The 15612-nt window shown below is 46.4% G+C and overlaps 1 protein-coding gene across 2 annotated transcripts; it reads right to left on the minus strand.

Moving 5' to 3' along the window:
• Positions 1 to 147: 147 nt before the first annotated feature.
• Positions 148 to 13917, minus strand: IKBKB (inhibitor of nuclear factor kappa B kinase subunit beta). Of its 2 annotated transcripts, XM_069800856.1 has the most exons (21): positions 13740 to 13915; positions 13556 to 13650; positions 12650 to 12767; positions 11828 to 11897; positions 8938 to 9026; positions 8364 to 8453; positions 7866 to 7990; positions 7419 to 7526; positions 6980 to 7109; positions 6319 to 6513; positions 5951 to 6065; positions 5450 to 5573; positions 5043 to 5194; positions 4867 to 4928; positions 3747 to 3856; positions 3445 to 3494; positions 2792 to 2891; positions 2443 to 2590; positions 2105 to 2232; positions 1297 to 1387; positions 148 to 720 (listed from the first exon to the last, which is right to left on the minus strand). In XM_069800856.1, exons 1-21 carry the CDS (start codon positions 13842 to 13844, stop codon positions 652 to 654), a joined length of 2274 nt encoding a protein of 757 aa, XP_069656957.1. In that variant the 5' UTR covers positions 13845 to 13915; the 3' UTR covers positions 148 to 651. The 2 variants fall into 2 exon arrangements, with proteins under 2 accessions (XP_069656957.1, XP_069656958.1); XM_069800857.1 differs by lacking the exon at positions 148 to 720 and having other exon boundaries at positions 2149 to 2232; positions 13740 to 13917.
• Between the last annotated feature and the right edge of the window lie 1695 nt (positions 13918 to 15612).

Genomic DNA, 15612 nt, shown 5'->3' on the forward strand with positions numbered 1-15612 from the left:
CTTTGTTAAACTATATGTGTACACTGAAGATTTCCTTGTCTGCGGTCTCTAGGATAACATCCTTACATCTCTCGTGTTTTAGAGACCTGCACAGTGAAAGCAGCTTTTTCATTAAAATGTTATTGAGGGTATCAAAAAGAGCAAACCAAAAGTTTACATGTTTTAGATAATTTCGTTCCCATATAGGAAACAAGTATTAGGTAGGTACAACCGTTACACTTAAGGAAAAAAGTGCAAATCAGCAAAGTTAAGAAATTAAGTTCACAGTTCAAGTACATGAGGAAGGTGACATCTATCAGTGACTGTGCAAGCTGATTGCATGCGTTGTCCATTGTTCATTAAAAAGCCTAAAAGGCAGCAAAACAACCACATGTGATGCCTAAGGGAAGATACATCAGGACAGAGAATAAGAATATCTGCTGTCTTAAGGCACGATTAAGAACTTTTTCCAAGCAGTTAGAACAGGCATTTCCTACTGTATCTTTGTGAAAAAAAGTGTCCAGAAGGTGGATACTAAAAGCTAGGCCATCTGTATCACATAAGCAGTAGGTGACAGTAGAAGGAGGCTCTTGAACTTCCCTTCTCCAAGGCAGCAGCTTTTCACAGTTGGCTTCCTGAAGCAGCATGTCTTCAGAGGCAACCGAAGTGATTTTACATCTGTGTTTGTTCTGGACTGTTTGTTTCTTCTACCTGAAGCTGCAGCCAGCTCCAATCTAAAGCCTGAAGAATAAACAGTTAAAACTACAAAGTTCAATGCTAGCTGGCAGTTGAGATTTCTCGAGTAAAGGGGAAGCAATTTAAAAGATTTAAAAATTTTACTGTGAACAAGTTGGTCAATGTAGTTTTATGATGAACCATACAACTGCCATAAAGGAAACCCCTAACCTACTGTTATTTTCTCTAATATTTTACTATCTTTTCAATATTCTGCTTCATTAAATAAGCATCCCTGCCCACCAATGTATTGCCACCACAAGATCATCCCAATTTTAAGAGTGCAATTTTGCAGTATTTTTGTAGAACAGCCAACCACCTTCCCCTGTCCTTTATTGTTCAGCACAACTTAAGTCCCCAGCGCCCGGCACCCATTCTCAGCGAGCAGGGAACATGTCAGCCAGCAGTTCAAGTCAGGGAATGAGTGTTTTGTATCTCCTACAACTCCTACTCTCTCCTTGTCCAAGAGAGTAATATGCAGATTTCTATTAGCCACATTACTTACTGGTGGCAAAGTTACACAAGCAGAAGTTTGAAGCCATGAGCTTCCCCAGTCCCTTTATAAAATATCAAATATGTTACCATGAAGCTCTGCTCCTGATCCTTCATTGTGTCATGCATCACATTTTCTAGTTGGCTACAGAGTTTCTGTGATTCCAGCAGTAGCTCCTCACTGAAAGGGACAATTACGACACAATTATTTTCCATGGCAGTTTTGTTTAAAGAGATGCTGACTCTACCTTTAAGAAATATTTCTAGGAGGTATGCTGCAGAGCACTGAAGAATATTAACCTTTACCAGTCAGCTAAGCTAGTAATCCATACTGCAACTGGGAAAGTCAGTGGCATCCCCAGATTTACTGGGACAGGGGAAAGGAAGCATGTTCCAAGTTGGAGTTGGGTTCTTACTATGTGAAGTCACTGTTGCTAGAGAAAAAAGTTGAAGAACAGCCTATGTACTAAAGGATACAAATAAACAAACCAAGTCTGTCATTCCAACTGGTGACCCAGTTCATTTAAGCAAGCCAGAACTACAGGTGCTTGGTTATAGCAGTGTCTCCTTTATGATATAGCTCAGCTACTATCATAACAATGCTCCAACAACTCCTGTTGGCAGTGTACTTCAAGTGAGCCCAACCATTCCAGATAAAACAAACCCTTTATCATGGAGGCAGGGGCAAGTGAAGCTATACATTATTCCCTGTTTTTCATAAGGAAGATTCACAAGCCCCAGGAAGTCCAGCTGCTAGGTAGGTAGGAGTGCTGACAATGGAAGCTGAACACAAAGCATAAAATGTGAGAAAGCCTGTGTGTTATTATTTCACAAAGCAGGAGCCCCAGGCTTTGTAGTGCTAGCAGTAGCAGCTACAGAACTCCAGACTTTGCCTCACCTTTTCCTGACAGATTCTGATAAATTGTAGGTTCCAGAAGGTACCTGCAGCAGCAGCTGACCAGGGCTACCAAGACGTGACGTGTTCATGCTCTCTGGACTGCCAGTAACAGGACCACGTACTTTACTCTGAAGAAAACACAGAAGATTCAGACTGCAATTATTTCCACTAATTTCCAGCAGCCAGGAGTATGAGACAGCCTGGAACTTGGCTTTAATACTAATTGAAAATAACAGAGAAAAGAACCATAGGACATACTAAATTTACTATTAATTATTTCAGTAACGTGTGCTACAAACCATATTTTCAGGTTAAAGTGAAGTTCTTATTTTACTTACACAAGCAATTTTCAGCAAGTTCCACAGTTCTTTCTGTCGTTTCTCCTGAAGCCTAACAACCGTTTCCTCATCTTCATTCATCAGATTCATCACTTTCTCCACTTTGGGGAACAATTCCAGTGCCTTCTGCTTGCAAACTACAGTTTTACTATTAAAAAAAAACAAAACACCACAGATCACACATGGGCAACTGCAGTAGGGGAATGTTTCTGAAGTTTCTTATTTCCTGTAACACTCAGATCTCATTAGCTGTACACACTGGTTTTTAAACCTCTAGAACAAAACCTCTTGCTGAAAGAGAAAATGATTTCTCTCGACTCTCAACAGAAGCTGACTCTACAAAGCTCACCTGAGCTGAGCATAAATGACTCGGACTTTTTTTTCAAAGGTCTGGATTGCCTGTAGGAGCAGTCGTACTATTTCTTGGCTGTCACCGCTTGTCCTCTGATCTGGAATGAGAGTCAAGAATATTACACAGAAAGGTAGGCTTATAGGACAGGGTGAGAAGATTCTTAGTGGCTTGTTTCCACTGCTGCTTCAATCCTGAAACATCCCAAGTTCAGGGCATGCAAGTTTGAGTGGAATGAACTGCACTGGATTTTAGCCGCCACCTTCTTCAAAACGATGAGAATTGGAAAGCAGAGTTGGTAGGTTGGGTCTAATGCCTTGGGGCTGTATAGCTGCTCAAAGGAACAGATATGTCTTTCATCCTTCCTACACAGAAGCAGCAGCATATGCTTGCAGCAACAGCTTGCTCTGAGAAGAGCTCCAGAGGAGTTTCAAGAAGAGCTCAGAAGGCACCAAGAAAGCAAGGCTGGCCTAGTTTAAAATTGACTCCCTGACTCCCCTCTCCAAAAAAAGGCAAGTCCAGTAGAGTCCATGTGCAGCTAGCATACGGGCAGGCCTAGAATGCAGAGAAAGTTTTCTCAGTGCTTCTTGCTGCATCTCCAAAGTTACTATCCACACCAAGCAAGCTGACCTTGAGCTAAAAATGTCTTTTACCTCTTGGCTTCTCTCTCAATCTCCGGTACAGCTCTCTGGCTTGTTCTTCTCTAGAAGAAAAAGGCACAGAACACAAAGGACTTCTCTAGAACCTAAATTACGAACAAGTAGTTCAAGAACTCAAATCTTTTATATACCAGTCTGCCATTTCAGACCTATGACAGGTAAGGAATCAAAAACTGTCTTAAAGTCCTCCCAGTCCCCCATAATTTGGGCTGAAGGGTAGCACTTTCATTGTCCTGTAGTGAATAAGCTTAGCTCGCAATAGTCCTGCATCTGAAGTTCAAGGTAGTTCAACTCACAAATCCTCCAGTGTTCCTCCTTGTTTACGACCTAGTGGGCTTCTCTGCAGGTCCACAATGTCTGTCTGCAGGGCCATCATCCTCTTCACTAGCTGATCCACATCATCCTCCTGAAAGCAGGGCGGAACATAAGCAATGGGATAGCTTCATACTAAGAGACACTACCACTCACACTGGCTCTTCCTTTCTCATTCATATTTCTAAACACATCGGCAAGATGGAAACCACAGTCTTGGACAAAGACAAATGAGAATATGAGTAATTTCAATTCAAGGAAATTAGCTTGGTGCTCTGGGGTAAAACAACTTTCAAGAATTTTTTAATAAAAATTCAGCCTGCGACAAAGAGCCACTGAAGGGTCAGACTTTGTAGTAAATGTACTGCTATTCCATATCTCTTCTCTCATCCTATCCATCACTGCTTTTCCCCTTTTCCCTCAGCACACAACCACATCCTCTCCTGGCACCCCAAATTCTACTTTTGACTTGACCTCATTTACATGCAGAAGCTGCCACTTGTTAGACAGCCATTCTGCCCTCTGCCTCCTCCCAATAGAACACGACCAAGTGTTGGAGAAGAATAAGACACCAACTAGTCACATTTCACTCATCTGGGAGCAATGGTCCTTGGCTTTACTTACAGGGTTTACACTGTCTTGTGTCAAAAGGCTGAATGCCTTACTAGGAGCAGGTACAGAATGTGCACCAAGAATGGGAAATTGTTGCCTTTTCAAGATTCAAGACTGATGCTTAAAATTCTTGTGTTCAATCATCTAATCATTTGCCTTCCCATTCAGTTTAACCTATGTTCCGTATCCTCTTTTCAGCTATCCTGGCTCCAGGACTGGGTTAGCAGGACATCCTAGCACAACCACTGCAAAATCTCCTTGCATTCTCCAAGATCTCCCATTTTCCCCTAAGCCTTACAAACACAGCAAGCTTCATGAAGTACTGGCAATGGACAAAAATGGTGCAAACCAAGGCAGTGTGACATCTGGAATCAGCCCAGACACAGGAAGTTTATATTTAAGGGAGGACAATGATGGGGGGGCGGGGGAGGAAAAGCAAAGAAAAACAAGCCTCTTTTTCTTTAGGATAACTAGTTAGATTTAGAAACATACCCGCCCACAAAGTTCCACAGCTTGCTCCATCTCTTTCCAGGCAAAGAGCAGCTTCTCAGAAGCTACAGGAATGGAAGAAGAGTGATTGCTTTTCTCAGGTTCATACAGGAAAAGGTAGATACTTTGTGGGGATAAGAGGCATAAAAAGACCTCTGTTTGCCAGATGCTATACTCACTAATTCCAAATTCAATCTGCTCTTTATACTTCTCCAGATCGATTTGGATGCTTGTTTTAAAGAAGTCCAGCTTTGCTTTCAGCTGCTGGGAAAGGGAGGCCATAGAATTCTTCATCTTCGAGAGGGTACTATTGTAACGCAACAGATTCATCCTGCATGGACAAGAAAGGTCCTATTACCCTCCCAAACTAAAAATGCAGACTTCCACTTATATCAAAAGTAGATACTTCAGAGTGTATCAGTGAGCACAAAAGCAGTTGTCTCAGAGGATGGAACTCAGCTTTTCACTAATCGTTAATGGCTCCACTGATGGGCTTCCCCATTCCAACAGGGTCCCATTCCTGTCCTTTCCCTTTCACCAGGGAGAAAAGGCAGAGATAAATATTCTAGAGAAACTGCCACCGTACATGGCTGCTCGCTGCCCCTGCTGAAGCCGGTTACAGTCCTCTTTCAGCATCCGGATTGTGTGCCAGATCTGACCCCACACTTTCCGCAGCTGGAAAAAGTGGAGATTCTTCTTTGGATCCTGAACTGGAAACAGAGCGGGGGGGGGAGGGAAACGTACATATCAGCATGAAGCCTAAAAGTAGTGTTATCACATGACAAAACAGACCAAAATATCATTCCTTTGAGGGGCATGTTACCTCTTGCAAAGCCTACAGTTGGCTAACCTCTATGCAGCTTCCCCAGTATATCAAAAATCAAACACTTCCTTTTCTCAGTTATTTTGACAAATTGAATGAATGCTATGCCAGTCCATTTTACTGCTTCCCAGTCCACTTTACTGCTTCTTCGGTCCCAATATGCAACAGTTCTCTCTACTCTTTGCACGTGAAACAGACCACAGAACACAGGCAGCCCTCTCAACACGGACAACCTCTCACATTCACACTAGAGAAAGTCCTTACGGATGCAGTCGACACTTTCCGGATGAGGACGCAAGGCAACCTGAGCCTCATAGGCAACCTTCTGGTTATCAAAGAGGAAGAGAAGGTCTGTGTCTGCAGCTGCAGTATCATTCACCTGCAGAAGACAAAAGACCCAACTAGGTTCTCAGAAAAAGCAAGCCTCAGTAACACCATAAACAGAATGTTCTTTCTCAGCCAAACAAAGACTGAACACCAAAGGCAACAGGGTGCCTATTCTGCAAGGTTGTTAGGTCTGTGTGGTTACTATGACAAAAGCCTGCCAGAATAGCAGGGAGTGCTGTGCTCCCAAAATGAGAGCAGTGCCTGCTGATTCGCTCAACAGTAAGGAAGGGAGTATTCAGACTCACCTTGCTATCAGCTATGTGTTTAGTGGCCAACTTCTGAGAAAACAATGCAAGTCCAGCTTCCTGCAGTAGCTCCTGGTCCTGTTCTGGGATTCCTGTATCTGACTGGATCCTCGCTTTCACAGACTGCAGAGTCTCCTCCTCTGTCACAGGGTAGGTGTGTACAGTTCCCGTAACCATGTTCAAAACATGAAGCAGCTACAAGAAAAGTAGTGTGACATAAGAAGGGCTGAAGATACATTGGTCATGTCTGAGCAGAGATCTCAAGACTGAGACATTGGCCACTGATAAACTGTTCAAAGCACTTGCAGGGCTCAAGAAGTTACTTCACAGCTACTTCATAACATTATGCCAAAGTCCTTGTCCTCCATCAACTGGAAGAGAGGCCACATGGCAATTAAACAGCTTCAGCCACAGAATCCTCTACCAGAATATGGAACCAAGCACACACAGAAGCTATTTGCCACTCCCAACAAGCTCAGGGAGTATTTGTCCTCAAATAAGCAAGAGGCAAGCACCTGTCACTAACTGTTAGGAGGCAGCTAAATGAGATTCTGTGCTGCTCCTCCTCCTAGATCTATGATGCAAGCCTCTTCTCCCATGGGCTACAACAGGCAACTGCTCTCTGGAAAACTTTTCAGGGTAATACGGACCCATTGCTCACCTTCAAGTTCAAAATGTCATCCAAAGCTTTGAAACACCCATTGGGTCCATACGTAGGATCTGTACCTCTCTGCCGTGGGTGCCACATTAACATGAGTTGCAGCCATTTCTCCAGCCTCCCAGCCAAAACACTGAAGGACCAAAACAAGAAGGGGATCAGAAGAGGTAAAAGTGCATTTGCAGTCACCATATGGCCTGGTCTCTGCAGGAGGACTGACAAACAACTTCTCCGCACCCTGCCCCAGTCACAAATGCAGTGTTTAGAAGGCAGAAATAAGAGACTCACAACTACACAAGTCTGACAAGGGACACAAGCATTGTTTGTGTCATGCACTCAATTTATTCACAGATTAACATAGTAAGGCATATAATATAAACCTGGTGCTTTTGCAGAAGAAACACTTTACCCTGGCATAGCATAACAGATTTGTAGTCCTCACCTGTTCAGATTGTTTGGGCAGGGTAAACTGCTAGAAAATTTGACTTCTCCAGATAAGTCTTCTGAAACGACAATATCCAGCTCACTCTTCTGTCGCACTTTTGTATGCCTAATGAATTCAAGCAAGTACAATGGTGAAATTATCACCTGCCTTTCCCAGCCTGCATGTTAGTAGGCTCTTAAAGCTACACTTGACAGATGTAACACAGATGCTGCTTTGGTTTCTACTACCTGCCCTGCAGGAGTCAGTCCTGATCCCAAAGAGCAAGTATCAGGAACACTGAACTTGCTCAGGTAGGTCAAACTCCTGTGAAGGGAGTCGGTCTCCATAAGGGCAAGTAACATAGGGATATTGCCCTAAGAATCAAGGGACCACACTTCTGCTTCCTGTAAACACAACAGTCGCATTGCATGCACTCTTCTTATCACCTGGCCCCAGCTCACTCACCATTGCACCGGCTGCCAGTTGGGTAGGAATGGTCGGAAGCCTGTAATGCACTCAAAGGCCAGTGTGCCAAAGCTCCAGTAATCCACCGTCACTGTATACTTCTGCTGTTCCAGCAGCTCTGGAGCCTGAGACAGTTTACACGCACATGAGACAAAGCCACCCATCTCTTAGCTCTCTCTATCCCTTAAGAGCTCATTAACGTTTGTACAACAGATTAAAGACAGTGCCAAACGCTCTGCCTCTCGCGAGCTTCCGAGATCCTCTCAGAGCGAACAGCAGAGGTTATTGGCACTCCTGCTTCTTATTTACAACAGACACAGCTAGCAGACACTGTGAAAACCCAGTGTCAGCAAAAAAACAGTCACCTTTGCTAGCTGCAGCACCCCAAATGCACCCAATACCAGGACAAGTACTTCAGCCCAGCCCAAAGCCTGATAACAGTTAACTCTATCCCACTGCAATGTGGTAGCTGCTCTTCTAGCTGAATTCCTTCCTTACCAAGTACTGTAGAGTCCCAACAAAGGATGTGCATAGGCTACCCTGATCCAACTCCTTAGCATAACCAAGGTCAATGATTTTGTGTATTAACTGAAACACACAACAGAGAATAAGAACACTAAAGAGAAGTCCTGTTAAAAGCACACCATACAGCAGAGAAAGAAAAGGTTCAGCTCTTCAAGGTATGCAGGAAAGGTGCCACCGAAGAGATGGAAGTGGAAATGTGAGGCTCCTGTAGATTCCTAAAACCACAAAGTATGTAAAGTTGTCATTGGCTTGATACACACAGAGCTGGAGACATTACTCCAGCTAATTCAGATCTTTGGTCAATCGGTACAGTCTGGTTCTTTCCTTAATAGTTGGAAGTCAAAATGTCAGGTGTTACCAGAAGTCTAATACAACCTTTCATCTGAGCTGCACACAGAATACTGTTCATCTGACACACAGATCTGAGCTAGCTGTTATCCTGGGTTGAGTGCTCTTGCAGAGGGGCCACTGTAACTGCACGAAGCACATGCATGTTCCTCTTACACTTACTTGTCTGTGCAGGCAGACACACCTGGCTCCTGCTTACCCTTTGCTCTCCTTGTTGCAGCACAATGTTCTCTGGTTTCAAGTCTCTGTGGATGATCCTGTTCTCATGAAGGTACCTGAGAGCAGAAGCTGAGACACAGAAAAAGCCACTTGTAAGAGTATAATTAACAGTACCTAGCATGAGCTCAGTAAGGATTCATTGCTACCTACTGTGAGCATGGCTTGGGGGCCAAACTTTGTACAATCAAATGGACAATGAAACATCAAGTGCAAGAGGAAAAGTTGGTGCCAAACACTTCTGGACACAAACAGATTTTGCTCTCTGGGTCTTCCCTCACGCCCTTCTTGTAAATTGGAATAACATTGCCTAGCTTCCAGTCAGCAGGGACCTCTCCAGACTCCCAAGACCTTTGGTAGATGATCAAGAGGGCTCCTGCCATAACATCTGCTAGCTCCTTCAGTACTCTGGGGTGAATCCCATCAGGCCCCATGGACCTGTGAACGTTCAGCCAACACAGCTGGTCCCTTACAATTTCAGTGTCCACAAATGGAAAGTCACTATTCCCACACTCAGGGTCCTCCAACTCAGGGGACCAGGTAGCCCAAGGTCTACCAGTATTATTAAAGACTGTGGCAATAAAAGCATTGAATGCCTCCGCTTTTTCTTCATCCCTATTAGTCAGGTGACCATCTTCAACAAATATCAATCCAATGTTTTCTTTAGACCTTCTCTTGCTATTTATTAACAGACTTTAAAAAGCCTTTCTTGTTGACTGACACAACACTGGCCAGTTTCAAATCTAATTGAGCTTTGGCCTTTCATGTCTTCTCCCTGCATATACTAACCACAGCTCTGTAATCTTCCTGCGAAGCCTGACCTTGCTTCCAGAGATCACACAATTTATTTTTCCTCTTGAGCTCCACAAGGAGTTCCCTGTTCAGCCAAGCTTGTCTTCTGCCCTGCTTCCTTGACTTACGACACACTGGAATTGCCTGCTTCTGTGTTTCTAAAAGGTGGTTCTTAAAAACTGACCACCACTCATGTACTCCTCCTAAGCTCTCAAAAACAGATTCACAGGGTACTCTGCTAAATAGCTCCCTGAATAGCTTGAAGTTTGCTTTTTGAAGTCCAGGGTGGCAATTCTGCTGTCCTTTTTTTCTCATTACACTGAAAATTTTAAACTCAACGATTGCATGATCACTACGGCCAAGACAGCCGTGACCTACCATCAAATCTCCCACAAGTCCTTCTCTATTCACAAATCACAAGTCTAGGATGGCATCTTTCCTAGTTGGCTGAGTACTTGTGACAAGAAGTTATCTCCCACAAACTTCAAGAATTTCCAAGACCTGCTTGTCACAGTAGTATGATATTCCCAGTTGATGTCTGGGAAGTTGAAATCTCCCATAAGGACAAGGGCTAGCGGTTCAGAAATTTCTCCTAATTGCCTATGGAATAACTCACCAGTGCTAACATCCTGGCTGGGCAACTGAGTGGCTATACTCAGCTTTTCTTTACCTCTCTCAACAGAGAATCCAAAAGCCGCTCTGCCCTGTCCACAAGGTGTTCTTCTCCCCATTCCACCTGCAAAATTCTTCATAGTGAATTTCTATGCAACATACTTTCCCTGCTCAGAACCACTGAGACCTCAAAACTGGCAGACTGATGAATTCCACCTATACTAGAAAGACAAAAATCTCATCTTAAGAATACACAAAGGCAGAATAAATGTCTTCTATTTTCTCACACTTGCTCAAGTTAATACCTTAATATATTTCCCCTCCTGTGGATAAAAAGCAAAAATCATGGTGCTAGGAAAATTAAAACTTGGCAGTATTTCCATTTTGTGCTTTTCAGCCATGACTCAGGCCTGAGCCAAAAGGACTCACTTTTCTGCTCTCTGACATTCTGTGTCCCTTCTGACAGGACTGCATTCCCAGACAGAGCTCTCTTGTTCAGTGCAGAATGATCCAGCTAGACTTTCAGAAGTTATCAGCAATATAACTGTCCTTCTCCTGAAGGACAGTAACCCTAGAAAGACCAACTAGGCATGCACTGTAAGTGATCAGGAAAACAAGTTATGTCAATAGTAAAAAATATTTCTTATCAGCTACAGTTCAGATCATACCATTGAAAATTTGGGTCCATCCCTCTTCCCATACATACACAAGCATGTGAACATAAACTTCATTCTAACCATGATCTGCCATTGCCTCTGGTCAGCACTCAGTATCATTTCCTGGTCACTAAGGAGTACAAGGATAAGGCAGCAGAATACAAATGCTCTGGGAACACAAAGGACAGGAGATAATGCCTAAGAGTCACACCTGCAGCAAAAATGATGACAAATACACATTTATGCTCTTGCCACAAGCTCACCTTCTAAGCATACATCTGCCCCAAACACACTTCTTCAATATCTTCTCTCTAAAGCCTTAGCACCTGTCCAGTTTTGTCTCAGCTGCACCTCAGTAAGATCACAAGATAGCCTGACCAAAAAACTCCACCCTAAAAGTCCTTTGCACCAGAACTGTCTAAAATTCCACACAGTTGCCCAAATGCTAATGGAAACCCACTGATCACACACACACTGAAGTCCTGATGATCAGCTGTTAAGCTGAGGGTGGAGACTGATTTGCATCATAAATCAGAGTCACTTGGCAAGCGTTCAGCTATCTAGAACCTTCCAGGAAATCCTGAGTGGCATTTTTCCTGGGCAAGAAAATCCATCTCTACACTTTCAAAAACAAAAATCAAAGGTTGGCTCTCCCATAGGGAGGGCTGGCAGAGCAAGACAGGAAACAAGTATACTCTTCAAAGGTCAGTCTAAGATGGAGTCATTAAGGTCACTGCTGCATACCCTTAGAGCAGATGCAGCCCTGAAAGGGCTTCAGTAGTTCAGATAACTGAAGGTACTGCTACCACTTACCAATATCAGATAACAAGATGAGAATAGCTTCTTCCCGCAAGCCACAGCAATTCTCCAGTTGATTCAGGTACTGCAAGAAAACAACACAGAATATAGTCTTTCCCTCCTGTATGAGGCTCACAGTCCCACAAACTCTCATGGATGCAAGAAGTTCCAGTAACAGCAATGAAATTCTCTAGAGGCTAAAAACTCTATGGGATTGTAACCTCTGGTAGCAGCAATTACAGCTTCAGGCCTTGGTCTAACCACATGGGAGGAGAAAAGAGTGGGTGAAAGAAGTCAGCATCACCCCCATTCTCTTCCTTCTACTTGCTCCACCCTTCATAGCCATTTCGCCTGTGCCTGGCAGTATCAGCTCAAATCTCAGCTCTAAGCTCTGGGTTTTATCTATGAGAAGATTACAGCAAAGGTTAGAAAAACAGTACGATTAGAATTAACATGTGGGGTTTTTTCCTATGACAGATAGGAGTTAATCACTTTCAGGAAGGGTATAGCCCACAGAGGTACCCTGCCCTGTGATGGTCTTGCCCATACTCACATCCTGTTGCACATCCCCCACACATGCCCTCATCCTCTATCTGCAAACTCCTCACAGTGTCACTTGCAGCCAAACAAACACAAAAAGTTTCAGAAAGCACTTAAGTCTTCAAAAGCTGAACGTAACATCAAGGACCAACCCACCAAAACCTGTTGGTGCCATGACAAGAATTAGGAAGCATCAGGATGTGAAAACAGAAGTTTTACAAGGGAACTTCAATAGATACCCTAGAAAATCAGCTGAGAAGCTGATCCAGCCCTTGGTCACCATCCCAGGGACCTCACCTTGCGGAGGTCTCCGCCTTGGCAGTACTCCATGGCCAGCAATGGCAAGTCATTTGGCGCAAGCTTCTGCATCCCTTCAGGGACATCACGGGCAGCCACCACATTGGGATGGTTCAGCCTGAGGAGGGGAAATGAGGCAAGTACACATGATGAGTGGAACCAGGGTAACACCTGAAAGACGACTGTTCTGCAATAGCTACGCAGTTTCACATGCTCACGGTCATCACGCAAAGTCCTACAAGGACAGCGATCCTTTTAGAAACTGAACTAGTGAATGCTAAAGGTCTGCAATTCATCCGTCCTTCATGAACCCAGACTCATCCCAACTCCTCGCATTTCACGTGCAGTCCTTCAACACGCACGCACAAATCTGCCCAGGAGCTACAGGAAGGTGCCTCGCGAAGGAGCGTGACGCAGGCTGTTGCCACTCTCCAGAAGAGACCCAAACCGCGATCAGACCACCGCGTCCTACAAAAATCAATCCAACCCCCCAAAGGATGACCCAGCACGGGCGTCAAGCCAGGCCAAAAGAGCAGCCAGGCAGCGGAACTGTCGCAACGCCGAAGGCGGCTGACAGCAGTGCCAGAGGAGACCCACGCCTCTGACGAAACTCAACGCCGAGTCTTCCTCAGCGCCTACTTCTACCCGCTTGCCCCCGTAGCGGGTCGGGCAGCCTCCCGGAAGAGGCGGCAAGCGGCCGACGGCCTCTCCCAACATTTACCTCAGCGCAGCCGTTAGATCCGCGCTCCAAGGCCGCCCCCGCTCGACCGTGTCCCCCCCCCGCGCTGACGCAACCCCGCCCGGCGGCCACTCTGCCCGGCCCGGCCCGGCCGGCGAGCGGGCACCGGGGCCGGGCCCGGCCCAGGTCCGGCATCATCGCCGCCGCCCGGGTCCGGCCCGCCTCACCTCTTCATGATCTGTATCTCCAGCGCCCAGCGGTCGCGGTTGCGCGGGCTCAGCTCCTGCCGGCACTGCTTGATAGCCACCTGCTCGCCGGTCTCCTGCGGACACAGCACGGGCTCGGCTGAGCGCGGGCTCCCGGGCCGGGCCGAGGCTGGTGGTGAGGGGGGGGAAGCCGGCCGCCGCCTACCTTGTTGTGCCAGCGGATGACGTTGCCGAAGCCGCCGGTGCCGAGGCGCTCCTTCATCTCCCAGGGGCCGCAGGTCTGCGCCTGCAGGGCCGGCGGCCGGCTCATGGCGGGGCCGCAGCGCTCGGGCTCCACAGGGCCTGGGCCGCGGCCGACGACGTTTCCGGCTCCGGCGCCAGCGGCGTATGGAGCGGACGCCCGCCCGCCCTTAAAGGAGCCGCGCCGCCCGGGCCAGGCGGGCAGGTGCGCGGGGGCTGCCGGCCCCGTCGCCGAGGCCGCTCCGCCGGAGAGCGGCGGCGGCGCCGCGGTGGTGGCGGCCGCCATCCCGCCTGGGCGTCGGGGTGAGGGGGGGGGAGTAGAGCTGGCGGGCTGCTGAAGCGAAGCAGCCGGAGCCGCAGCACGGCCCGTGGCAGGCGTGGAACCTGCCGAGGCCACCAGGCACGGAGGTGTCCCCCAGCTGCAGGACGTGGTGGTGACACGCTTCATCGCCGACAGGCCTGTCGAAACTGTCCTGAGACGGGATCGGCTCAGATGGTACTCGAGAGAGGAGACGCTATTGCTGCTGGCTTTCCTAAAATACGTGAAGCGCTACAGGTGGCACCCACACCACGCTTTCCAGACAGCTATGGTTGTCCTTAAGCTGCGAAAAGCCGGGAAATAACAACTTCTGAAATCTTCCCCCACGGCCATTGCTTTGTTCGTTAGCGTCTTTGATCTAGAAGTCCAGTAGCAAATAGCTATTACCTTTGAAAATAATATAAATTAGCCCCTGCTCACTCATCTTTTTCCTCAGGAACTGGGCGTCCCTTCTGGAACCAAACACAGCTGCCCTTCAGTCAGATTTATGGCAGTAATGTTACCACCAGCACTGTGACTCTCAGAGAAATACATGTGATAATCTTGACATAGATTTCCATACAGGGAAGAGCTAAGCATTCAGAGCAACCAGGGTTTCATCTTTGCCAATACGCAAAATAACCGTTGCCATGCTTCCCAACTGAGGACTCTGTGCAGCTGCTTCCTCAAGATGGAGGTCCCTCACATACCATTTCTTACGTCTGTGCTTACACAAAAGTGTATCAGGAACCTGATTTCTTGTGAATCAGTTCCTAAAAGGCACACCCATTACTGTAACAATCGCATCACTGACAGTTTTCATAACCCAGCTCTAAGTTCAGCTCTAAAACCAATCATTCAGATTTGTCTCCCACACTTTGATAACCTAGGACCTCGTGACCGCACTCTGGTGAGTAGATCTTCATTTCTAGGATGGATAGTATCAGCCAACATTTAACTCTTTAGTCCTCAACGTGCTATTCCTTATTTCTACCTAAGGATCCTTAGAAGTTTTGCTCATTGTCCCCACTTAACTTTAGAGCTCCCCTGACCATTTCTTCTCCCAGTGGCACTGCTCACGGCATGCTTTGCTCCACATACAGGTCAAGGTCTCTCTGCCAAAGATTCTCAACGGATGCCATTCAGAGCACAGCACACTATGCTCTTGCTTGAAACAGGAGTTTCTCAGCACCAGGACTAAGTCTACAGATTGCAGACCTCTGGTCATGTTAGAAATAATACACTTGTGCATTCACTTGGGGCACTGCCCCCCTCGCATTCCTAGAAGCACGATGGGACAGTTCATCATAAGGGATACATACTATTCTCACTGTCACTGAAGCTTAAGGTGTTCAATGGGGAAAAAACCGCTTTGAAGACTGAATCTGCTGTCTGACTGAAAGAGAGAAAGAACAAAACAAACCGGCAGTAAAACCCAGCATGCCCCGCTCACTTCAGCAAGCAAGCTCTCCTCCTGTCCCGCACAGAGTCACTCCCCAGTACGCCGGACACAAGCCACCCTGTCCCGGATCATTCCCCG

Source organism: Haliaeetus albicilla, chromosome 13 (genome assembly GCF_947461875.1).
Source record: "Haliaeetus albicilla chromosome 13, bHalAlb1.1, whole genome shotgun sequence".
In the NCBI taxonomy this organism is placed as follows: Eukaryota; Metazoa; Chordata; class Aves; order Accipitriformes; family Accipitridae; genus Haliaeetus; species Haliaeetus albicilla.